This window comes from Pleurodeles waltl, chromosome 8 (genome assembly GCF_031143425.1).
Source record: "Pleurodeles waltl isolate 20211129_DDA chromosome 8, aPleWal1.hap1.20221129, whole genome shotgun sequence".
Lineage (NCBI taxonomy): Eukaryota > Metazoa > Chordata > Amphibia > Caudata > Salamandridae > Pleurodeles > Pleurodeles waltl.
This window is the reverse complement of record NC_090447.1, coordinates 85,034,749-85,060,780: the sequence shown is the minus strand read 5'-3', so window position 1 is coordinate 85,060,780 and position 26,032 is coordinate 85,034,749. Positions and strand designations below refer to the sequence as shown.

The window sequence follows — 26,032 nt, the reverse complement described above, 5'->3', positions numbered from 1 at the left end:
CGGTGCCCTCTTAGAGCACTGGGGGTCGCCTTTATAGTGACCATATTGGTAGCACTCTAAACATTTGGGTTTGGAGCTCCCTGATTTGTCATAAGTCCCTGGCTTGTTCCCAAATCTGGAAAAGGAATGGTTGCCACCCCCTCCCTGGTAATTCTTTTGGGGGCCTTTGGAGAGTTCCTTATCTGTAAGTTTATCTCCACCCTCTTTCTTCTGTTGGGAACCCTGACCACCTTTGTGGGTGTCCACCCCAGGTACCTTCTTGGAGACTCTGGTGCTAACCCAGAGGTCCGCCTCCTCAGCAAGCTTCCTGGGATCAGTCAGCTTACTATACACTAAGTGCTGGCGCAACTCTGTAAAAGTACTATTGAGCATATGCTCTCTCAGAATCAAGTCATATAACCCTTTATAAGTATCTACTTTGTTGCCCCGCACCCATCCATTCAGTGCCTTACTGGAAAAATCAAAGAAATCTACCCATGTTTGTGTGGTTTGTTTGGTGCTGTCCCTGAACCTCTGACAGTATCCCTCAGGGGTCAGCCCAAACTTGGCAAGTAAAGTGGCTTTCTGAAGTGGGTATGTGTTTTGATCAGGTTGATCCAATGTGAGAAGTGTGTCCCTCCCCAATGGCGGCACATGACCCCACATAGCTACCCCCCATTGCCCTTCAGGAACCTCATGAGCCCTTAGTGCAACTTCATAAGCAGCTAACCATTTATCTATGTCATCTCCCACTACAAAACTGGACACCACATTTTTGGGTATACAAACCTTCTTTTCTCCAGCAGGTCCTGTCTGTATGCTGCCACCATTATTGCTGGATTCAGGCGGCTTTGCCTTGAGATCCAGCTCCTTGAGACTCAGTTCATGAGCCAATAACAGTTTCTTTTCAGCCAAGGCTCTCTAAGCTACAGCTCTTTCAGCTTCAGTCTGTTTGGCTGCTCTTTCAGCCTCAGCTTGCTTGGCTTTTCTCTCTGCCCTTCTTTCCTCCTGTTGAGCCTCAATTTTCAGTTTTGCCATTCGCAATTGGAACTCCCTTTCCTCTCTCCTTTCCTCTGCGGTCAGGCTTTGCACAGAGACACTGCTCCCTGGTCTGGAAGGGGGCACAATTGCAGTGGTAACATCATCCACTGATAGCAACAAATCCTCTGAGGGGCCATTTTCTGGCTCCTCTTCCTTATCATCTTCCTCTACATGGGCTTCTGCCCAGGCCCTCAGCGCTACTTGAAAGACCTCCTTTTTGGAGGCCCTTGGGTGGGTACCCTCATTGCCCTGCAGAACCCTTTTAGCTGTTTGACCGTATATGTATCCAACAGGACTAGGTCAAAGTCTCCTACTTGAGACCCCGTCGGAGACATGTTGTGTGGATTTAGTTTTTGAAAATTGTCAGGAAAAACGAATTTGCAAAAAAGAGATAAAAATCAAGTTGACCTTCAACTGTGGGTAGGTAGTGAAATACTTAGCTACTGTATGTCACTGCACAAATACAAGTCCTATCCTCACCGCTGATCACCAATGTTAGAAATGGTGTTTTTGGTTGGCAGTCAGGTTACCCTCTGTCCAAGCAAGAACCCTCACTCTAGTCAGGGTAAGTCACACACAATCTAAGATTATCCTGTGCCCACCCTCTGGTATCTTGGCACGAGCAGTCAGGCTTAACTTAGAAGGCAAAGTGTAAAGTATGTGTGAAATAAATCATACAATAACACAATATAGCACCACAAAAATACACCACACAGTGTTTAGAAAGCAAACAAAGTCTCTTTCAAGCACAAAGTACCTGGTTTCTGGTGGAAAATCTCCGCAAAGGGCCGCAGAAGAAGAGTTATGTTGAAAAATGGTGTGTGTGTCGATTTCTCCCCTGCACACACGGACTTGCGTTGTTATTTTTCACATGGGGAAGTTGAGCGTCGTTTTCCGGTGCACGGACAGTCTCTTTCTATGGGTCGCGGGATTACCAGATGTCCCCGGGTCTGTGCGTGGATTCTCCTGCTTGTTTTCCGGCTGCGCATCGTTCTGCAGAGCTGTGCGTCGAAGTTTCGCTCTCACGGCAGGCGTCACATCGATTTCCCCTCTGGAAGTCGGGCGGCATTGTCCTTGCGAGGCCGTGCGTCGAAGTTCCGGTCACCCCGAAGGCGTTGCGTCCATCAGCATCGGTGTGTGGCGTTTTTCTTGCCGCGGAGCAAGCTGTGCGTATACATTTTTGGCGCACGAAGAGTCCAAATGAAAAAGAGAAGTCTTTTTGGTCCTGAGACTTCAGGGAACAGGAGGCAAGCTCTATCCAAGCCCTTGGAGAACACTTTTACAGCCAGACAAGAGTTCAGCAAGGCAGCAGGGCAACAGCAAGGCAGCAGTCCTTGGTAGAAAGCAGTCAGGTGAGTCCATTAGGCAGCCAGGCAGTCCTTCTTGGCAGGATGCAGGTTCTGGTTCTGGTTCAGGTTTCTTCTCCAGCAAGTGTCTGATGAGGAAGGGCAGAGGCCCTGTTTTATACCCAAATGTGCCTTTGAAGTGGGGGAGACTTCAAAGAGTGGCTAAGAAGTGCACCAGGTCCCCTTTCAGTTCAATCCTGTCTGCCAGGGTCCCAGTAGGGGGTGTGGCAGTCCTTTGTGTGAGAGCAGGCCCTCCACCCTCCCAGCCCAGGAAGACCCATTCAAAATGCAGATGTATGCAAGTGAGGCTGAGTACCCTGTGTTTGGGGTGTGTCTGAGTGAATGCACAAGGAGCTGTCAACCAAGCCCAGCCAGACGTGGATTGTAAGGCACAGAAAGATTTAAGTGCAAAGAAATGCTCACTTTCTAAAAGTGGCATTTCTAGAATAGTAATATTACATCAAACTTCACCAGTCAGCAGGATTTGGTATTACCATTCTGGCCATGCTAAATATGACCTTCCTACTCCTTTCAGATCAGCAGCTACCACTTCAATACTGTATGAGGGCAGCCCCAATGTTAGCCTATGAAGGGAGCAGGCCTCACAGTAGTGCAAAAATGAACTTAGGAGTTTTACACTACCAGGACATGTAAACTACACGAGTACATGCCCTGCCTTTCCCCCACACAGCACTCTCCTCTAGGGGTTACCAAGGGCACACATTAGAGGTGACTTATATGTGTAGAAAGGGGAGGTTTAGGCTTGGCAAGTACTTTTAAATGCCAAGTCGAGGTGACAGTGAAACTGCACACACAGGCCTTGCAATGGCAGTCCTGAGACAAGGAAAAGGGGCTACTTAAGTGGGTGGCACAACCAGTGCTGCAGGCCCACTAGTAGCATTTAATCTACAGGCCCTAGGCACATATAGTGCACATTACTAGGGACTTATAAGTAAATTAAATAGTCCAATCAGGTATGATCCAAGGTTACCTTGTTTAAAGGGAGAGAGCATATGCACTTTAGCACTGGTTAGCAGTGGTAAAGTGCGCAGAGTTTAAAAGCCAGCAAAAGCAGTGTCCAAAAAGTGGAGGGAGGCAGGCAAAATGTTAGTGGTGACTACCCTAAGGCTGTCAGGTCTAACACTCTGCCTTTGGAAATAGGTGTTAGAGGCTTGGGAGGGGTAGCCTCCCCAAGGCCCTGGTAATGCTTGGAAGGGCACAGATGGTGCCCCCTTGCATAATCCAGTCTACACCAGTGCAGGGACCCCCAGTCCCTGCTCTGGCATGAAACTGGACAAAGGAAAGGGGAGTGACCACTCCCCTGTCCATGACCACCTCACGGGTGGTGCTCAGAGCTCCTCCAAATGATCCCTGGGTTTTGCCATCTTGGATTCTAAGTTGGCAGGGAACTCTGGGAGACTCTGAGTGGCCAGTGCCAGCAGGTGATGTCAGAGACCTCCCCTGATAGGTGCTTACCTGTGTAGCTGACCAATCCCCCTTTGAGGGCTATTTAGGCTCTCTCTCTCTTGGATGGTTCTTCAGATTCAGATTGTAAGACTCCATCAGGAATCCTCTGCATCCTTTACTTCACCTTCTCACCGAATAAACTGCATCTGGACCTTTCAGGAACTGTACAAACTGCAAAAAAGAAGCAAAGACGACTTCTGCAACATTGTATTTTCAGCTCCTGCCAGAAAATTTAACTGTTTCCCAGTCATGCATTCTCAGAGGACAGCCTGCCTTCAGCCTGCACCAGAAGAACGAAGAAATCTCCCTTGGAGTGAAGGAGTCACTCCCCTGCTCCAGCAGGCACCTCTCTGCAATGACGACCAGCTGCATGGGTCCCCTCTCCTGATGAGTTGCGTGGATCCTGCATCATGGGTAGTGTGCTGTAGTGGTCCCGATGGTCCTGACGTTCTGCTGTCCAACTTTGGTCGAGGTAAGAGCTTGCCTCCCCATGCAAGACAGCACCCCCATGCACCACATTTATTGCAGTTGTCAAGGCTTGTTGGCATCCTTTCACAAAGTTCTTCATGCACCTTGCAGCTCCCGCCCCCAGCACTCCTTCCTGTGATGCACAGCTTCCTGAGTGTTTCTCTGGTGGCGTGGGATCCTTTTGTTGTACTGCTGCAAGGGCCTCCTTTTGCACCTTCTTTGTCCCTGTGCTCTGGGACTCCTGTGTGCGCTGCCTGGTCTTCAGTATGCTGTCTGAGTTGCTGAGAGCCCCCTCTGAATCCACTTGGGTAGAGTCCACCAGGTCCCTCCTTGTCCCAGGCAGCGTTATTTTCCGTTAACCTCGAGCTTGGCTTGTGCCAAGGCTCGTTGGCGAAAACCAGAGATGCAAACCAGACTGCAATCATACATCTGGTGTGGGACATCGTCTGCACCAACCAGGAACCCGCATCCATCTTCTTGGGTGCAGTACTGACTGTTGTTCCTCACCGTGTGGTTCTTCTTTTGCACCTTCAGCCGGTTTAGCAGGGGCTCCTATTCACCCTGTACTCTTCTATGCTTCTTAGACTTGGTCCCCTTCTTCTACAGGTCTTCAGGTCCAGGAATACATCATTGGTGTATTGCAGTCTCTTCTGGTTCTTGCATAATCTTCTTTCTTGTGTGTTCTAATAAAGTTACTGTGATTTGCTCCTGCTTTCCTGGGCTCTGGGTTGGGTTCCTTTTACTTACCTTTGGTGTTTTCTAATACTCCTAGTGGCTCTCTACACACTACACTTTCCTAGGTGGGAAACTGACATTCACATTCCACTTTCTTAGTATATAGTTTGTGTTCCCCCAGGCCCATTTCTAACTATTGTGATTTTCACTATTTGCACTCTTTTCTAACCGTTTTTACAGCTAATTCTGCATACTAGTGTATATAATTTGTGTGTTACTTACCTCCTAAGGGAGTATAGTCTCTATGGTATATTTGGCATTTGTGTCACCAAAATAAAGTACCTTTATTTTTGTAACACTGAGTATTTTCTTTCATTTGTGTGAGTACTTTGTGACTACAGTGGTATTGCATGAGCTCTTCATGTGTCCTAGATATGCCTTGGCTGCTCAGCTACCCCTAGATAGCCTGGCTTCTAGACACCGCCTACACTTCACTAACAAGGGATAACTGGACCTGGTATAAGGTGTAAGTACCTTAGGTACCCACTACAAACCAGGCCAGCCTCCTACAGGAACACACTCCCACTCAACCTCAGACCGGCACCTCGCTGAAGCAGTTCAGGAAGGATCTCCAGACCTGACTCTTCAAGTGATCAGCATGCCTACGACAGCACCTTGAGACCCCATGAATGATAAGCTACGCTTTACAAGTGCCTTACTGATTGATTGATTGGTCCAGCATCACTCTAATTTACGTGCTTCTGATTGACCAGTTCATCATCTGCTTCGCTTCCTGTTGTCTTCTTTGCCATCCATGCCATCATGTTGCCTCTGGACTAAGTACTCCTTCAGCTCTCTTGCCGTTTTTCTTCATCACATGCTATATCTTCTTTCTTTGCTGACTTTCTTCTTCACCTCATACCATCTTCTCTGTCTTCTTTCTTTGCTGCCTTCTTCTTCCTTTGCTGCTGTCTTCTTTCTTCTTCACTGCACGCCGTGTCTCTGTCTTCTTTCTTCGCTGCGGTCTCCTTTCTTCTCCGCTGCAGGCTGTGTTCTCTGTCTTCTTTCCTCATGTTCACTGCTGTCTTCTTTCTTTACTGCCGTCTTCTCTGTGTTCTTTCTATCTAACTAGATTACAAATATTAGAAAAATGTTAGAATAATGTTTGTTTTAAATGTAATAAACCATTAATAGTTGATGCTGTGATGTATGTTGAATTAATAAACAACACTTTAAACAACTAGTAACAGTGCATCACATTTAAAACAAACATTATTATAACCTGTTTCTAATATTTTGTAATCCAGTTAGATAAAAAGAAGAAAAAAAAGAAAAACCTATTGGCTTTGCCAATGCTTGTTACTATATAGCAGGCACAGACCGAACATCAAATATCTTACTTTGTGAAAACGTCACCAGGTCCGGTACCTTGGCTTGCCTCTCTGAGGGATTTGGGTGTTCATGAAATAGACTAAGTGAGAAGAGAAAACCCCTCATCAGCATGCCACCCTAGACTTACCTGACAGAAGCAAAATCACAGCAGGATTGAAATCCCATCTAGATCTTAGTCAAGTGCAGCCACGGATGCATTGAATTTTGTTGGGGCTTTTTGGCTTAAACTATTAAGTGTGTGCCTTTAGTTCCTTTATTCATTTTGATATAATGTGTCTACTCTATGTTGTTTAAGTTTATTCACTATATTGGTTTGTTTAGTATTTAAGGATCAATAATCCAACATTAATATTTTAAGTCAAGAACCAAATCAACAGCGTTATCGCGTGTTGCAGTGTGGGAAAACCCGGCTGATTTGTGCCACAGGTACATGTGGTTAAGTCCAGGTCTTGTCCCTGAAACTATAATTCAGTCCTGTAAAACATTATATTATTAATTTGTTGGGACCCTTCTCCCATATTGCTAATCCGGAATCACACTATAGCATTATGCAATGGAACTACACAGAATGTGGAAAGTGACCTTTCAGTCTAGAATCAGCTGCCATACTCTATGGAACTCAGTTAAAGCTGGATGTGCCCAAAATGGCCAGACGCATGATCTCACAGTAAGTGTGACCAGATACATTAAATTGTTTCGGGAACTGAAACTTAGATGCCACAATGTAGCAACTCATGAGAAACTGAATGAAACTGCATGTGAAATCACTGAAACCCTCTACTCTTTTCGAACTGCATGAAACCTTTGTTTAAATAAATGAACCACTTCTAAAACAGCCAATAAATATTAAGGAGCTCATCACATTTTCATTAGGATTCAGTGGGATATTAGTCACACATCTCCCTGTGTACCTCATTAATGCAAGCCATACAGTCCAGGCACCCCCAGATTTCATTATTTCTATCCAAGATCAAAAAATAATATTGGGTAAAACTTTGTGCATGTTTGGAGGCTGGGGGAAGGGGTAGACACACCACACATACAATATGTCGATCATTTATCCTTCTGATTTTACCCAAAAATCTGCAATGGTTGAGGTCACTGACTTTCACTGAGCAAAAAAGACAAAGTGTTGGCTGAATGAACTCTCGCCTCATTTCCTAATCCTTCTACCCAGGCCGCTCTACAACAATATTACCCAGACAATCGCTTTCTGAGTGATAATTCTTTGTCTTATGTTTTGTTATTGATTAACCAGTGTTGCAAGGCCTACTTCACACAACCTCACCCTTAACACCATTACTCAGTTGTTCATCAGTAAATCATAAAATCTCACATTGCGCTTTGACTGCTTCTAGATTTGATATAAAATGTTCAGCAGATTATAAACAAGGCCGGCCTGGGAACCAAAAGCAGCCCAGGCAAATTTTTTCAAACCAGCTTTAAAACTTTAGGTATCAAGCAGCGCTGGCTTTAGGGCAGTGCGACTGGTGTGGCCGCACTGGGTGCTGACCTGGGGAACGGGGTGCTGACCTAAGGGGGGGGGGGTGGGTGGGGGCACTGTGTTTAACAGTAACGTGGGTTTTAAAAACACATGCTGCAGAGTTCCTTGTGCATCCAGCTTTCAGACAGCAATAAAAATGGCAAGATAACTCTTGTGATTAATGTTCCTGCTGGAGAGAGAGATGGAATTTTGTCACTCGCCATAAAGTAGCGCAGAGGGTTAATATGACTGCTGCAAAGAACGCGTACTATGCAGATCACAGATCTGTATTTTATGTGGCTAGTTGAGAAGATTACTGCTTTTGTCAGAGAGATTCTTTTGGTGTCTCAGTTTATAAAATACAACTCTAATATAGGACAGTGTATGTTATGAACTGCCATTGAAGAGCTGCATGCAAATTGCATAAATAGGTTAGAACATTATGTTTTTTCCCTCAGTCTTTGATTCTCTATTTCTAATGTTGCTAAAACGAGTTTGTTTGGGTAGATATACATTCTTGGATGTAAACTCAGCCTTAGCCAGTTCTTTAAAACAAGTGAAATTTATGTGAGAGAGAGGCTACGGAGAGATGAGGGTCGCTTTTGTCCAGTGTTAGTGAGGTAAACCAAGAAGGAGGTCTTGGGGGCAGGAGGGGTGGCTGCCAAAAATGATTGTCGTACTGGCACGGGCGCTAAAGCTGGCCCTGGTAGCAAAAGAGCACAGCAAGTGAGCTTACCCACTGCAATGCGAATTTAGGGGTAGGGGAGGTTTCTCCCGCAAAGAAATGTTTGACAGAATTGCAAAAATTGCATGTTTTTCTACACATATTGCATTATGGAACCTTGTCCAACAATTGAAAAGGTAGATGAAGAATGGTGACAGGGCTACGTGGCTCAATGAATGAATAGGTGGATGGTGAGGAATGGGTGGATGAATTCATTCAACGATGGCTGACAATGAACATAGACTTGTAACTATGTGGAGCAAAAGGTCTGAATGCACTGAGCAAGGGTGGGAGCTGTGGTTTTCATTTTAGCGTCTGCATTAAAACGTTGACCTACCCAAACACTACTACCACCGATCCTCATGAAACAAGCATTGCTTAATGTTTTCAACAAAATGCAGTCCAGGGCTAATTATAAAAGGGTGTACCCATTAGACCCCCAGGGTTTATTTCCAAATGTGTTATTGTTGAACAATATTGAAAAGATCAACTAATAATATTTGTAGGACTCTCTGGTTTAATAACGTTTTATTTTTTTGTAGACGGTCCGGTTAATAAACGTATACTGCCAACAATATGACAGCTACAGTGCAAAATAACTATGTCCACCAAGACAGAAAAACATGCTCCAAGAATCCCTTTTCAAGTATAAAGGTAAGACGACTAATGAAAGGCAGTCATGTTTTGGGCATACGCCAGGGAAACGGCGATAATACGAAATGATGCTTGATCATTTGTGAGCAATGTTTGACTTTCTTACTTGTGAAATTCCACCTGCATCGCATGGCATGAAATGCTACATAAACAAGCCTCGGTGGTGGAGTTCACCATCATCGAGATAAATGCCAGCGCAAAGGAAGATTGACAGGGAGAAGTGTTATTCTCAAATATTTCAAAACACAATTGATGTTCAGACCGTGTGGGCAGCCACATTCCATTAGGAGCTATTGATTTTACCAAGCAGCTGCTACCAAGCACACAGACATAGTTCAGTGGATGAGTCTGTGTTCTGTAAAAGGAATCGCTCAGTCATCACAGTGACACGACAGTTCTTACTAGCTTGCAAGCCTCCAAGAACCAATCAAAACTAATATTAATGTAACCAATCAAAGTGCACGATGTTTTCCTGGTGGTATGTCTCACGCCTATCAGCAGCTAAGAAGAACTTGGTAGCGTGCAAGCGCTTTGACCTGCTGTAAGTCTTGTGGGCTTTTAACCACGCCCACCACATGCCCATCGCTTTCACTTGTTTGTTGGCTTATCTTTCAAAACTTCTCTGTTATTATTGGTAAATGGTTTATGTTTATCCCTCCTTGGGGCAGTTTTGTTACCACCTTGGAAAGCGACCTTGTTACATGGATAATTGCACGTTTGCTGATATGTTTGACTGCAAGCGAACTTCTTTTACCTTTTGTGTCTCTCCTTCGTGCTCATGCTCATGGCGGCCATGGTGCTTTGAATAGGCTTGCTTATGTCAACTGTTTTACTTTTCATTTTCAATGTATATGGCAAGAAAAGTCCAAATAGGAATTTAGAATGCTAATAGCTCGAACTCGAATAAACGCAACACCCATTGCATTGCAAATGCTTGTTACCTACTGACAGACATCTCTTTGTCAATGTGCCCTTGCAGGTTGAATATAGGAGTATGCTTACTTTTTTACTGACTTACTCACTGAATCATTCACTGACACTTTGGCATGCATGGATACTTTGGCATGTGTGCAAACTTATATAAGAGAACAAGAAGATTTTTATAACTTGCTGCTTCTCACAGGCATATGTATTATATAATTTTTAGGTCGAACGTACAAGAGCATGCGCTAATGCATGCACTCTTGCTAGCAAGACTCTGTTCAGTAATGGGCTTCTAATCCGCCCATGGCTCACCATTCGTTCTCATTGTTGTCGCTCTTTTTTGCTGCCTTCTTATTGGACAGCGCTTGGCATGCTTTATTTCCTCTTTATTCTGTGGCACAGGAGCCAAGGACAGATTAATTTGCTTTGATTAGTGTCCCTCTACCTTGCCGTCTGCTGCTCACGCTTTAATTCAGGTCCTAATTGCACTATCACGCGGTCAATGCAGAGGTCTGCTCGGGTGGTTCAGGTTGGTTGAACTGTCCTCCCACCTCCACATACATACAAGTACCTGTGACGTCAGGATTCTGTCGATGGATCGCATGAACTCGGGGAGCGGCAAACCATGCGCTCCCACCTAACCCGGTCAGCGGGTGCGCAAAACAAAAAATGCACGTAGTATTCCCCTCTTGATGCACTTTTATGGAGAGGCCTGACAGCTGTTTGGTGCATAGCGTGGTCGCAACACGAAACGTAGACGGCATCTCTTGCTTTTCACCATGGGACCCAGGCCCAACACTGTGGGGGTCATTCTGACCCTGGCGGTCATTGACCGCCAGGGCCAACGACCACGGAAGCACCGCCAACAGGCTGGCGGTGCTTCCTGGCCAATTCTGACCGCGGCGGTAAAGCCGCGGTCAGAAAAGGGAAACCGGCGGTTTCCCGCCAGTTTTCCCCTGGCCAAAGGAATCCTCCATGGCGGCACTGCAAGCAGCGCTGCCATGGGGATTCCGACCCCCTTCCCGCCAACCTGTTCCTGGCGGTTTACACTGCCAGGAAGAGGCTGGCGGGAACGGGTGTCGTGGGGCCCCTGGGGGCCCCTGCACTGCCCATGCCAGTGGCATGGGCAGTGCAGGGGCCCCCTAACAGGGCCCCATTAAGATTTTCAGTGTCTGCTTGGCAGACACTGAAAATCGCGACGGGTGCAACTGCACCCGTCGCACCCCAGCAAATCCGCCGGCTCCATTCGGAGCCGGCTTCATCTTTGCTGGGGCTTTCCCACTGGGCCGGCGGGCGATCTTTTGAAGATCGCCCGCCGGCCCAGCGGGAAAGTTAGAATGGTCCCCGCGGTCATTTGACCGCGGGGCGGTGTTTGGGCGGTTTCCGCCCGGCGGGCGCCGCCCGCCGGGGTCGGAATGACCCCCTGTGTCATTGACACTGCAAGTATTTTGTGAGTGCGCTTCTGCAGTATGGTATTTCAGGCTTGTTTGGAAGAAACGTTTTTGTGGTGCGTGACATACCTACCAGCCTGCTTCTACTCACTGAGGAGCAGGATTCTGCCAGCAAGAATAATGGGCTGTTTTCAGTAGAGTGCGCTTGGGAATCGATGCGCCATCAGGACCACTTTCTCTCGCTCCCTGAGCTGGTGGTCTCTGCAGTTTACGGCCAAGAGGCCCCACTCATACAGCTTCATCGAGTCCAGGGTGTACAGATAACTGGCTGGCAGAGTACGTGGCGCCCTACAGCTGAATCCAGAGAACAAATCCAGCCACGGAAGTCCTAAATACCACATCAGATAAAACATCAATGCAGAACAGCGAGGGCTGCTACTGAACTAACGAAGACGGCTTCTGTGTTCCTGTTTGTAGGCCTCCTGCTGAGGGGTGGGGAAAATTTGCTGGTTCTCCTGATGTCTGGCAACCAGGTGCCCCAGGTGGATACCCTATGTTATCTGCCTGATGGCGCAGGTGTGGGAGGGAGTGGTTTGCTGAGTGCTTCGCTGGGCTCCATGCACCCCAGATATGCCCCTCTGGGTGGTGCTGTCCCTTCCCCCATATCTCCAAATTCATGTTGATACAGAGATGGAGGAATGGGGGATGTGAGGTCATGGGGGACCTATACCCGGAACAGCTCTTTAGCACCAGAAGAGAAGCTGTGGATACATTCTCCCTGGGAGAGGGCCATTATCTTCAACATATGAAGATTTCCAGCACAGCTCGTGAAATCTGGCCATCCTTCCCAAAGGAACAATTTAAATCCATCACACTAACCATTATACTAGAGATGGCCTAGGGCTGCTGCATGATTACTTACTTATATCGTGCCCTTAGGGAAGATCGCCCACAGATGTCCTGCCGGTTCAGACTCTGAGGGGAAAGGCTTCTGGAGCGACCCCCAACACTCAAAGAATGGGAAAAAATAAATGAGGAAGTACAGAGGATAAACTCCAATGTGCGCTTCAAGCTCCTTCAATATAATTTTGTCCATCAGACATACCTCACACCCAAAACACTACACACAATCTATATGACCCGCCAGGAGAATTGTCCACAGTGTAACTTTAAACCAGCAGATTTTTTACATATGGTCTGGACCTGTTCTTGATAGTCTTAATAAAGCAACGAGATGGGCTGTACAGCCTAAGGTCCACCAGATATTGTTGTCTGCTTCCCTCCCCTGCCAAGAAACATTCAAGCCATTGATTCCTCCTTTTGGGACTTGTCCTGGCAATAGACTCATTGCTGTGTGATGACTGCGATCAACACCTCCTAGTATTATGACCTGGCTGCATGATGTCTTGGAGTGGGCTGGGGCGGAGGAGGTGTGAATGCGCCATATCCATACGGATGGAAAACTGTAAGACGACTTGAGAACATGGGCGGCCATGCTAACTGACTTACAGGTGGTGGCGAATGGGAGCAGGATGGGGGCTGAGGATAATATTGCCCACCCCGACGGAAGGACTGAACAAACCTGATCCTGCCCCTGATGATTCACAGAAGGGTTGGGACTGATTCCGGAATAAACACATGTTCCATCAATCTATCGACGGGAGCATTTACCCAAAAACAGGCATGAATGGGGTTTACATAGTTCTATAGGGAGGGATTAAGAGAATGGAGTAGATCCTGCAAAACTCTCATTGGGATACATGTTTGTCTTTGATGCATATGCTATGCCTTTTAAATATGTCCAGGAAAAGTAACCCATTTACAACTTGTTTTGGTGATTATGTCACAAATACTAAGATGCATATATGCATAGCATATAGTTATTGCTAAATAAGCTGTGATACTGTTTACTAGTTGGAGGATGAGCTCCGTTTTGTGTTAACATTAATAAAAAACCTGATAAAGTTTATTAAAATAAAAACATGCACCACATTGATTTTCTAATTATTCATAATACTTGCAAACAGTTTGTCCCAAAAGGCTGCCTATATATTATGTAGATTTTGCCAATACAATTACTGGTGGAACAGTATGGGGAGGAACCATGGTTTGCGGACAATACAAGGCTCTTCTAAAAAGGGATAGAGTTTCATATGGTGCTATGACTGCCAATGATGTTGGGTGCTGAAGATAAATTCTCATGGCAAGCTAGATCTTCCAGTCAACATCTTTTGTGGCAGGAGGTAGCAAAGCTGAAATTAAGTGTGAGAGCATATTGCTGGTATGGTCTTAAGGGGAAATAGACTTGAACCTAAAGGAGTGATATACCAGGTTTTGGAGTTGACAGAGTGTTTTGTGTTATAGAGTAGAGGATGATGTTGTGTTTAAAGAAAAGGGAATGGTTTGAATGATGTAAGGCTAGCAAGACAGATGTCTTAATTAAACACAAAGCTAGTTTGAAATGGTTTGAAATATGTTCTAAAGACTTAGGCCCTCATTCCGAGCCTGGCGGGCGGCGGAGGCCGCCCGCCAGGCTTCCCCCCTCCGAAATACCGCTCCGCGGTCGTAAGACCGCGGAGGGTATTCCGAGTTTTCCCCTGGGCTGGCGGGCGGTCTTCACAAGACCGCCCGCCAGCCCAGGGGAAAACTCCCTTCCCACGATGACGCCGGCTCGTAATAGAGCCGGCGGAGTGGGAAGGTGCGACTGGTGCAGTTGCACCCGTCGCGTATTTCAGTGTCTGCTTTGCAGACACTGAAATACTTTTAGGGGCCCTCTTACGGGGGCCCCGCGACTCCCCCTCCCGCCATCCGGTTCCCGGCGGGAGAACCGCCAGGAACTGGATGGCGGGAGGGGGAGTCGGAATCCCCATGCCGGCGCAGCATGCTGCGCCGGCTTGGAGGATTCCTTTGGGGCAGCGGGAAACCGGCGGGAGACCGCCGGTTTCCCTTCTCTGACCGCGGCTGAGCCGCCGCAGTCAGAATGCCCCGCGGGGCACCGCCGGCCTGTCGGCGGTGCCACCGAGTCACACGGCCCTGGCGGACTTGTTCCGCCAGGGTCGTAATGACCCCCTTAGGCTGAAACCCCTCGGAGTATACTTGCTGCTGGATTTGCCTTTTTGGAGATTTACAAAGAGCATCAGGTGCAGTCCTTAAAATCCATCACAATTGTAGAGTTCCAGGATAGGGCAAATGTAGATTTCCAGGAGAACTTCGGATTTCAAATCCAACCTATCCATTCCAATCCAATCAAATTTATATAATGTGAAATCCCAAAAACATTCACGTGCTGTTGAAGTGCCTGGATCAGAATGAAACTTTGATAGATTCTAAAACTGGAAATATGTGACGTGTCTATAAACAACTCTATAGTCCTCATTTTTTATTTCCTCTAAAAACATTTCCCATAGTCTTTCTAGCTTAATTTTTTGGGGCAATTCATTAAAGCATTTGAGTATGGAAAATAGTACTGCAAGTGTATTCTTTTATGTGCTCTTGCATACGTTTGTGAATCATCTCGAAAATCCAGCACTCTAGTAGTAAAAGTACAAAGAGAGCATAGTATTTTCTGATTGTGCTAATTGTATATGAATAGTCCCCTTTTATTCAAATTTTTAGTTCTGACCAAAGTGTGCTTCAGCTGTCTTGCCAGCCTCATGTTAAAACAAATATTACAAGTACATGCACATAGAATGCTCTTAATCAGTCTCTTTTGTCCACTGGGATGCTCAAATGTCACTCACATTATGCTGCCTTCCACCACAGTACCGAACACAAGCCACTGGGTCATCCTCCTTCAACTGATGGATACCTTCACTTTGAGTCATTGCAGTTTGCTTCTGTTCTTGCTTACATCCACCTAAAAATAGTGCCCAAATGTACATTTAAAGGTAATTATATTTACTTATAACTGCTAGAACCCGTGCATGTGTGGGAGTTGTCACACACTTCGATAAAAATCAAGAAATCTATAGAAATCAACATTGACTCATCATCTTATACCACTTTGGCATATTTATTGATCTTATGACTAACAAACACAAATAATTAAAATAATTAAAAAAAGTGTGCATTCAAATTTCTATTCTGAGGCCACACGCCCTCTGCTTTGTGAAGGCCATTTGAACGCTTCCATCTGGTTCAAGACGGACCTCAAGTAACAACTTGCGGTACTGCAGGTTACTGATTGTCTTTTCAGCCTCAAGAAAGATCCTTAATGAAATATACGTATATATGAAGCGGTTAGCAAATATTGTTATCTATTCGTTTGCTCTATTAGTTTGCTTGAGTAACATTGACATTTTGCTTCTTCCTACCACAGCATACAGCATGGGGTTGTGGGCTTTAGCATATGCCACGTTTGATTACTGGCGCCATGCATTGTTCAACTGATCAGCAGTTTGCTAAGAATAAGATTGATGCGGCTGAATTTACCAGTGAGTGATAGAACATGTGTATACTAGGATGTCATTACAAGAGTTCCATAGTAATCAAAGCATTAATTGAAAGCTGCTAGTCCGTTTAAAAAAAAAATCATAATAAAAGTATATATATTTAAGGTGCATTTAGTCAACCAGCATTATTCTTTGCATGCCCAATAGTCGCTCAGATAATGCTCTTGCCACCGCACAGCACAGACAATAAGTCGAAATGGCTTCATACTTCAATCACTAAATGCTCTCTTTTTTGATGACCTAATTTTGCATAGTCTGCTCTGTTATGTGTATTTGTATGGCATGCTTGTCACCTGGGAGAGTATCCTGGTGCCTTGAGAAGGGCTTCTGAATTGACTGGGTCCTATTTTTGGTGAATTCTGGGTCTAAGCTGGTGGCCTGATTCGTGCTCTAGGAGTGAGGTATGAGGAGTCTCAGTCAACTGGGACTTTGGATGCGGGGATGAAGGCGCGCAGGAGGCTGGCAGAGTGGTGGTGTCTGGTTGGTGTGTGGAATCTGATGCAGCTGTTCAGCCATGCAAGACCTTGGTTGTGCAGTACTTTGTGTTTGTAGGGGTGGGGAGGAGGGAGTTTGAAGGAGATTGGTCTGTGTATGACGAGCCAGTGGAGGTGTCTGAGGTGTGTGGGTATGAGTTTAAGCATGAGTCTGGCTGCTGCTTTTTTGATAACCAGGAGCCTCTTGGTGAGCTGTGTGGTGATGTTGATGTACACTGCGTTACTGTAGTCCAACTTACTGTTGATCAAGGTTTCCGTGATGGTTCTGCAGGTGTTAGAAGGAATCCATTTAAAGCTTGTCCTGAAGAGCTTAAGGGTGTGGAAGCAAGAATTGATGACCATATTAACCTGGCTGGTCATCGACATTTGCTTTTCAATCAAGATCCCAGGGTTCCTGGCTTTGTTTGGTTGGATGGGAATACATCCTAATTCTAACAGCCACCAGGCCAAGGGCCAAGGCAGAAGGATGTGTTGTAAACGGCTTGTGGAAGACCATCATTCTTCTGTACAGATCACTGGGGGTGTGTGGAGGGCTAGAGGAAGGTGTTTTTTCCTCAGAGTATCACCTACATCTTGTTGAAGTTCAGCTTCAAGAAGTTAGTTTCCATCCAGCTTGTGCCTTCGGCCATGCAATTGATGAACATCGTCTAGCAGTTGGAAGTGTCATCAGAGTGGGAGAGGATGAACTGAATGTTTTTGGCAACAAGATGATGTTTAATCTGTGGGCCTAGACGATGTTGGTGAGTGAGGCCATGTAGACTTTGAAGAGCATTGTGATGAGTGAGGAGCCTTGAGGGACTCCATGGATCAAGTTGGAGGCAGAGGAGGTGTACGTGGTGATACTGACTACATGAGACCTGCAAGGAAGGAGATGATCCATTAGCTTGTCATTCTGTGCATTCTGGTCTTGAGTAGGCATTGGATAAGGGTAGTACGGGATCATATTGAATGCGGCAGAGAGGTCAATAAAGAAGAGTGTTGTGGAGTTTCCCTTCCCTGGGTGAGATGGATGTCATCAGTGGCACTGCTAACGTCAGTCTGAGATTTGTGATTCTGCCTGAACCCAAATTAGGAAGGGTCCAGAAGGAAGCTTTCATGTAGGTGGTCAGTCAGTAATTTTTTTAATGAGTTTTTTTTTCAAGATGTTTGCCAGGTATGGTAGCATGGAGATGGGTTTGTCATTTTCCAGTTGTTAGAAATTGGGTTGTTGGTTAACTAAGGTGTGAACCTTAGTCACACAACAGCCACAGTCCTAGTCAAGGTAAATATCAGGAAAATTGTAAATAATCCTTTGCTCATCCTCTGGTAATTTGGCGCAGAGCAGTCAGACTTAATTTAAAGGCATTGTGTTAAGTATTTGTGCAGAACTTCAATAATTAAAACAGTGAAAACACCACACAAAAAGATACCACACTGTTAGAAATGGGGTCTTTTGTTGACAGTCAGGTTACCCCTGTTCAAGCAAGGACCCTCACTCTAGTCAGGGTAAAAGAGAATCACCCACAGCTAACCCCTGCTTACCCACTTGGTAGCTTGGTAGCGCAGTAGGCTTAACTTCAGAGTGCTAGGTGTAAAGTATTTGTGCAAACACACACAGTAACTTAATGAAAACACTACAAAATGACACAACACCAGTGTAGAAAAATAGGAAATATTTATCTAAACAAAACAAGACCAAAACGACAAAAATCCACAACACACAAGTCAAATTATCAATGAAAAATCAAAAAGAGTCTTTAAGTAGTTTCAAACACACACTAACACTGTCAGCGTGAAAAAGTACCTTGGGCGCATCAAAAATAAACCCACACGGCGAGTGCGTGTCAAAAAGGGCTTGCGATGCGTTGATTCCACTCACGAGCGGGACAGTGCGTCGTTTCTCCTTTCGCCGGGGCGGGTGTGTAGTTTCTTCTCTCCACAGGAGAGAGATGCGTCAATCTGGTCAGCACTCTTGGGTCCAGGCAGGCCTTGCGTTGTTTTTCCACGCCCAGCAGGACTTGAGTCGGAAATCCAGCCGCACGATGATCCGAAAACCCCGCAGCCTGGGTTGTGATCTCCCAGCCTCTGTCGGCGATGCTGTGCGTCGTTTCTCCTGCTCCGTGCGTCGATTCTTCGGTCGCGTTTCCTGCGAGCGTTGTTTCTCAGCTGCGGAGCCAGCGGCGCGTCGTTTCTTCAGCCGCAGTTCAGAGTTGCGTCGATCTTTTCCCTGCACGGCGCTCTGTGAATGGATTTCCTTGTCTTTAGGCAGCCAGCTTCTCCTTTCAGGGTCCCAGGAACTGGATGGGCACCACAGGGCAGAGTAGGAGTCTCTCCAGAGACTCCAGGTGCTGGCAGAGAGAAGTCTTTGCTGTCCCTGAGACTTCAAACAACAGGAGGCAAGCTCTAAATCAAGCCCTTGGAGAGTTCTTCTCAAGATGGAAGGCACACAAAGTCCAGTCTTTGCCCTCTTACTCTGGCAGACGCAGCACTTGCAGGATAGCTCCACAAAGCACAGTCACAGGCAGGGCAGCTCTTGTTCCTTTGCTCTTCAGCTCTTCTCCAGGCAGAGGTTCCTCTTGTTTCCAGAAGTGTTTCTAAAGTCTGTGGTTTTGGGTGCCCTTCTTATACCCAATGGATCCTTTAAAGTAGGCCTACTTCAAAGTGAAGTCTCTTTTGAATGAGAAATCCTGCCTTGCCCAGGCCAGGCCCCAGACACTCACCAGGGGATTGGAGACTGCATTGTGTGAGGGTAGGCACAGCCTTTTCAGGTGTGAGTGACCACTCCTCCCCTCCCTCCTAGCACAGATGGCTCATCAGGATATGCAGGCTACACCCCAGCTCCCTTTGTGTCACTGTTTAGTGTGAGGTGCAACCAGCCCAACTGTCAAACTGACCCAGACAGGGAATCCACAAACAGGCAGAGTCACAGAAATGGTATAAGCAAGCAAATGTCTACTTTCTAAAAGTGGCATTTTCAAACACACAATCTTAAAATCAACTTTACTAAAAGATGTATTTTTAAATTGTGAGCTCAGAGACCCCAAACTCCACATGTCCATCCGCTCCCAAAGGGAATCTACACTTTAATCAGATTTAAAGGTAGCCCCCATGTTAACCTATGAGAGGGACAGGCCTTGCAACAGTGAAAAACGAATTTAGCAATATTTCACTGTCAGGACATATGAAACACATTACTATATGTCCTACCTTAACCATACACTGCACCCTGCCCTTTGGGCTACCTAGGGCCTACCTTAGGGGTGTCTGACATGTAAGAAAAGGGAAGGTTTAGGCCTGGCATGTGGGTGCACTTGCCAAGTCGAATTTACAGTTAAAAACTGCACACACAGACACTGCAGTGGCAGGTCTGAGACATGATTACAGAGCTACTTATGTGGGTGGCACAACCTGTGCTGCAGGCCCACTAGTTGCATTTGATTTACAGGCCCTGGCACCTCCAGTGCACTTTACTAGGGACTTACTTGTAAATCAAATATGCCAATCATGGATAAGCCAATTAAATACACATTTTGTAAAGGAGCACTTGCATCATAGCACTGGTTAGCAGTGGTAAAGTGCCAAGAGCAACAAAAACAGTACAATCAGAGTCCAGCACACATCTAAAACATGGGGAACAGAAGCAAAAAGTTAAGGGAGACCACGCCAAGGATGAAATGTCTAACACACACCAAGTTAGAAAAATAGATCTCACTTTAATAAACAAATCAAGGCCACAAATGACAGAAATCCGCTAAGTAGAACTTGAGATATTGATTTTTAAACGTCTTAGGTAAAAATAGCGCTAAGAAGCATGAAGAGCTAAAATTGGTTATCTAGTAGCAACAAACCAGGACAAAGTCAAAAGTATAGGCCCAATGTGATGGAGTGCAGGCTGGCTACATGGGCCCAGTTAGGCCCGCTGAACATACGTACTTTAATCCTGGCTTTGGAGTGTGGTGTTGGTTCTGAACAATGCAGTAAAGGTGGTGCGTTGATTTTCTCCATGCAACAGCGGCAATGTGTCAGTTCTGAGAAGGGGCTTGGTTAGGGAGTGAGTTCCTACTGCATCGACTTTGAGGATCTCGGCTCTCAGGCTGTTGATTCGCAGGCCAGTGGTGAGGCTGCGTTGACCAGTCGAGGCAGTGTGTCAGTACCAATGAGCACAGAGGCTGTGATGCACAGATTCACTGTCATCGTCGAGGCTGTCATTGATGAGGATGCGAGGACCTTGCACTGGGAAAAGTGTTACAGTAGCAGTTCTAAAGGCGATGCAATGGTTCTGTTCCATACAACAACTGTAATGTGCTGATTCTACTTCTGCAGCAGAGGATGCATTGGTTCCACTGGAGCAAACAACTTAGGTCCACTTTCAAGGATCCAGAACTGGGGGGCACCACTTGCAGGGCAGACTCACAAATGGCAGAGTCCAAGTGCAGAAGCAGGGTTGGCAGTCTTTTATGTTCCTGAGACTTTGGATCAGGAGCCCAGCCAACTAGCCCTTGGAGCCACTCTGGTTTTGGGGTTGGAGAGAAGCAGGTCCAGTCCTTCTTTCTTACATGTAAGAGGGCAACAGGTCAGCACAGCAAAGCAGGAATCCAGCAAAGTGAGAGTCCTTGTAGCAACACAGCAGTTCTTCTTCCTGGCAAAGTATCAACAGGTCCATAAGTGTTCTGAAGTTGTGGTGTCAGAGGTCCAGTACTTATACCCAGTTGTGCCTTTTACGTGGAGGAGACATAAACATGCCTTTGTAGTGCATAGAGTCAATGTCCTTCCTGCCCTCGCTCTATGCTCACTACAGGGGCTTTTGAAGTCCTTTGAGTGTGGAGAGGACACAGCCTACTCAGGTGTACTTGAGGCTGTTCCCAGCTCCTTCCTCCCTTCTTCCCAGGATGGCCCATCAATTCACACCTAAGTTCCCATTGTGTGTAGTTGTCCAGGGGGAATACACAAAGTCCTGCTGTCATTCTTCCCAGACGTGATCAGAGACAGGCAGCAGACACCAAGTGGCTAAAGTAAGAAAAGGTCGACTTCATTTTCAGAATTAAAATTTTAAATCCAACTTCACCATAAGTTGAGATTTTAAATTGTGAGTCCAGAGACACCAAACTCAAAAAGTCTATCTCTCCCAGCTTGTGAATTACACTTGTAAAATGTAATAAGGTAATATCAATGTTATCCGATGGGAGAGAGAGGTCTTGCAGTAGTGAAAAGTGACTTTCTGAGTTTTTCACTACCAGGACATGTAAAACTTAAAAGTACATGTCTTATCTTTCACATATATTGCACCCTACCCTCTGGGCTGTCCAATGTCTAAATTAAGGGTGACTCACATGTATGAAAGGAAAAGGTTTAGGCCTGGCAAAAGGTTTATTTTGCCAGGTCAACATGGCAGTGTAAATCTGCAAAATATTCATAGATTAGCTGCTTTGGCATCTTTATCCTTTGCAAAACAAGCACACATGATCTGTCTTGAAGCCACAGCCCTCAGCTGTGTGGCACACATTTGAATACTTGAATCTGACTAGAGGTACACCTAGTAACCACTTGTGGTACTTCAGCTTTGGCATTTGACTTGAGAGGAACCTCTAGTAATTACTTGTGGTACTGCAGGATTGATAAGACTTCAGTTGGACCTGATGCGAGGGACAACTAGACCTCATCTGAAGTACTGCAGTTCAGTTTTGTGAGAGAATTTTCAGGATTTTTCATGTGACTTAAAAGGGACCTCTAATAACTTGCAGTACCACACATACTGAATGTCTTTCCAGACGCAAGAAAAAAAAAACACAGACACACACGCATGAAAAAAAAAGGTTAGGCATAACTAATAGTTAGGAAAACTTTACTTATTCCTGCACTACAAACCCAGCTTAAGCTAGACAAACATTAGTAATTCTCAATTTATGGTTATAACTCAAAATTATAATTTATGCACCACCTTCAAATTACTCTAAATTGTGCACCTTTGTATCCGGTGTTGTCACCTGACTCGCCACGCTACATTAACTATAACTCTCACCTTCTCCGTGCACTGTGTTCTCACAACTGATGTCATTTGAGATGGCATACGTGTTGTTATGAACGCTATGATTTCATATGGTATTATTGATGTAATATAGAATGGTATAACCAGTAGTGGTGGGCGATATATTCCATTCCACCAGCAGAGTTGATGGAATTTTGGCGATTCCATGTTACTCTTGTTCTGGCCAAATTCCGCCAATTATCACATGGTAGAAATGTTGTCTTGTGTGCGACTCTAGCACAGTGAGCTGGAGAGCGCAAGTGAGACTTGGTGTCCCTAACTTGATTTCCGGTCTCTAGGAGGACCTCGGTTGCAATTTTTCTAATGTGTGCTCAGAAGTCCTCTGCTCAAGTAGAAAATCTACTTAAGCAGCATCAAAATCATGTCAAATAGCTGCACCCTCTGGGGTGCGCGTAGTGCTGTTTGCACCGATTTTTCAACAAAGAATGCACTCCCTGTGCTAAATCACAGTGCGAGCAGGGCAGCTTGTCCGTTTCTGCCTTTTTGTGGAACTCTGCAGAATCTTGGAGAGTTTTTATGTAACCCTGCGGAATTCCGTGGCGTCAAATCACATGGGTACCTCCCATCCCTAATAACCAGTGCATGGAGCAGGTGCGAGATATAGTTAAATGTACTGTTGAGAGTGAGGTGACAACACTAGATGTTGCGGTCTCCATGCACTGGTTACTATGTTTGCTCTGTGTCTATATTTATAGAAAAGCACATCAGTAGAGAGTCCAGTTGTTTAATAAACTTGTAACAAAAAAGGGCTAAAGCTAAGATGTCCAGGACAACCCTACAGTGTCACAAGTATTTGAGTGTGATCCTTAGTAAGCAATTTTCATGCTGGCATGCAACAATAGCAAGAGGAGCTATGGGTGAAGCCAACTGTACTGGATGTGGGTGAAAACCTTTGGCCCTGACATTTATTTTTTCCCCAAAGTAAGCACTAAGTTGAATCTAGTATTGTAGTGTAGAACCAGAAGGACTGAATAGCAGCCTGAGGGTACAGCGGGGTACAACACTGAGCTATGTCAGCCCATTTTGAAAATTCCTCAGGCAAAGTCACTAAGATACATTTTAGGGTGGGCATCAATTTTACAGGTAGCACAAAGAACAAAAGTTCCATGGACGGGCCTGATATATTATTTGCCAAATCTATAAACTCCACATTTAAGACCAAGGGTTGTTGCCTTACCAAGGCAAAGTAAATTTGATTTCCTCCTCTTTCAAGGAAGTTGGCGCCTGACTATTTGTAAGTGAGAATCCTCTCGAAAGGCTAACTACTCAAAAACCACTTAGCAATTTTTTTGAATTTACACCCGAAAATCTTAGCAATGAACCTTGACAAAGCAAAGACTAATTTATTAACTTCAGAAAAGTCGCTCAGTGGATTTATGCCTTAATTTAAACTAATCCTGTTTGTCAAGTAGAAGAGTCCCGCCCAGAAATTGCAACAATCTGGCACCAAAGTTGATAGGGAAGCTGTTTGCCTTAAAAAGATTGTCATGCAATTGAACCACGTACAGGTAAAAAAGGAGTGGCTCTAACAGGCACCTTTGCTTTAAACCCTTATTTGTGCATTTTCTTTCAGAGGTGATAAAGATTTGGCGAGACTTAATCTTTATCCAGGTATATGAGTAATGCTAATTTATTGCTTATTATAGTGATAAGGGGATGTCTGAGCCATCCATTGTGAACCGAAGCAATTCTCTGTCAACACTGAAATGCAGTTTTAAAGTCATAAATGCTGCACACAGTGGCAAATCTTTTTTGTGCATAGCTCTATGGATCAACAAGGACTCTGTTGTCAGATTATCCTCCATGCTGCAATTTTGTTGGAACCCTTTTTGTTATAATGACATCGGGTTGTTTGCAATAGCCCTTCGTTTCAGCTCATGTAACAATAATTTAGCAAAACATTTACCACCAATGTCTAATAGGACTACTAATCTATAGTTGGAAGGGAGCATGTGTGAACCTTTCTTGTATATTAGGAATAGAATGGGCCTCGTCTAGCTTTCTGAAATGCTTCGAATTAGAAAAAATGTGAGCTGAATGACATGGCCGAAAATCATTACTTTCTTTAAACATAGGCACAGGTACTCCAATTCAGATGAGGGACCTCATTGGTCTTAAAACTGAGAATTATGTTAGCCACATGAGCAAGGTTAATTTAGATTGCAAAATCTACCCCTTTACTTAGAGGAAGATTCAGTCTTGAAGGGTATTCTTCGATGTATAGTTCCTTCACAGATTCAGCCGCAGGCTGTCCTCACAGACGGAGGAGACACGCCTCCTCACCTTTTGCCCAACAAGAAGAGTGTCTCTCAGGCTGAGTAAAGATCAGCCTGACAGACACTCTTCTTGTTCAGGTCAGGCAGCCAGGAGCTATACATGCACTAAACGGGCAGGCTCCTAGCTGCCTGAGCTGAACTTTGCTGAGCGGAAAGTGTCACAGCTCTTGTGGGCATGAACTCTTCAGCTTGGCACAGGACCTCAAGGTGCTCCCGCTTGTGATGAGCAGGAGTGTCACTGATTGCCTCAGACCTGGGCATTTCATTTTTAAGCCATGAAATCCCCACGGCCGAGTGTCAATCACTTATACCACATCACAGAATTTGGCCAACAGCTCTCACTGACGCCATCCCAGTCTGTGACAAGGTAAGGACTTCTTCCTCCTCTCATTGGCTGACCTAAGGCAAGAGGAGTCAGCAGTCCCAACTCTCCTGACACCTCCAAAGAAGAGCTGTGCAGGTAAGTGTATGTGTTTTTTTTAATGTTTGGGCTATCCGGGTGAGTATGTACGAATATTTGGGAGTGAGCAATGTGAATGGATGTGTGTGTGTGTGTGTGCGTGCATATGTAACTGCATGGGCATGAGTGAGTTGGTATTTCTGCATGCGTTTCCCATCTGCCCAACCCCCTTACTAAAATTACTGGCTGCATTCTATTTCTCAGGCAGTATGGGTTTCTCTACAACTCTTGGTTATGTTTAAAGTTATTTATCTAGTCCCAAAACGTGTTCAGGTTCTCTCGTTGCAAATCATTAACAGGTCAATCCACTGCTTCTTTATGGCCTGACGTTTTGCTGGCCAAAATTATTTTTTATATTCAGCTTCCATGAAGTTTATCATTGTTAACTGACTCTGAGAGACTGTGCTTGTTGGCAACCTCCTTCCTAGTTGCTCTGTTTATTTGTTCTTGATAAGCAGTTCTTTAGTGTGCCAAAATGGCAAAAATATTTGGAGAGAAGCCTTCAAACCTGGTGCTTTGATATGAAGGACATTGGTTTAGAAGTTTTATACTGTTGAGATTGAAGAAATGAATTTTCCTTTGACATACACTTGATGACTAAAAAAGAAAAGTGTTCTTCAGATGTATGTAATATGTGTCTTTCACTGTTATAATAGTTGCCATTCTGCATGTATGATGTAGTATTGTGTTATGTCTTTAAGAATTGAATGTATAACACAGGTTGTAGTTAATTTAGGAATGTTATGATGTAGGATGTCACTGGACTGGCAGCATACTACAAC

The 26,032-nt window shown here is 45.2% G+C and overlaps 1 protein-coding gene across 1 annotated transcript in view; it reads left to right on the top strand.

Moving 5' to 3' along the window:
- The window catches only part of SLCO2B1 (solute carrier organic anion transporter family member 2B1), a 379,804-nt gene that overhangs the window by 82,447 nt on the left and 271,325 nt on the right, over positions 1 to 26,032 (top strand). Inside the window, exon 2 of the mRNA XM_069203800.1 lies at positions 9,118 to 9,229. Within this exon, the coding sequence (XP_069059901.1) occupies positions 9,152 to 9,229 (78 nt within the window). The 5' untranslated portion in view covers positions 9,118 to 9,151. The remainder of the gene's footprint in view (positions 1 to 9,117; positions 9,230 to 26,032) is intronic.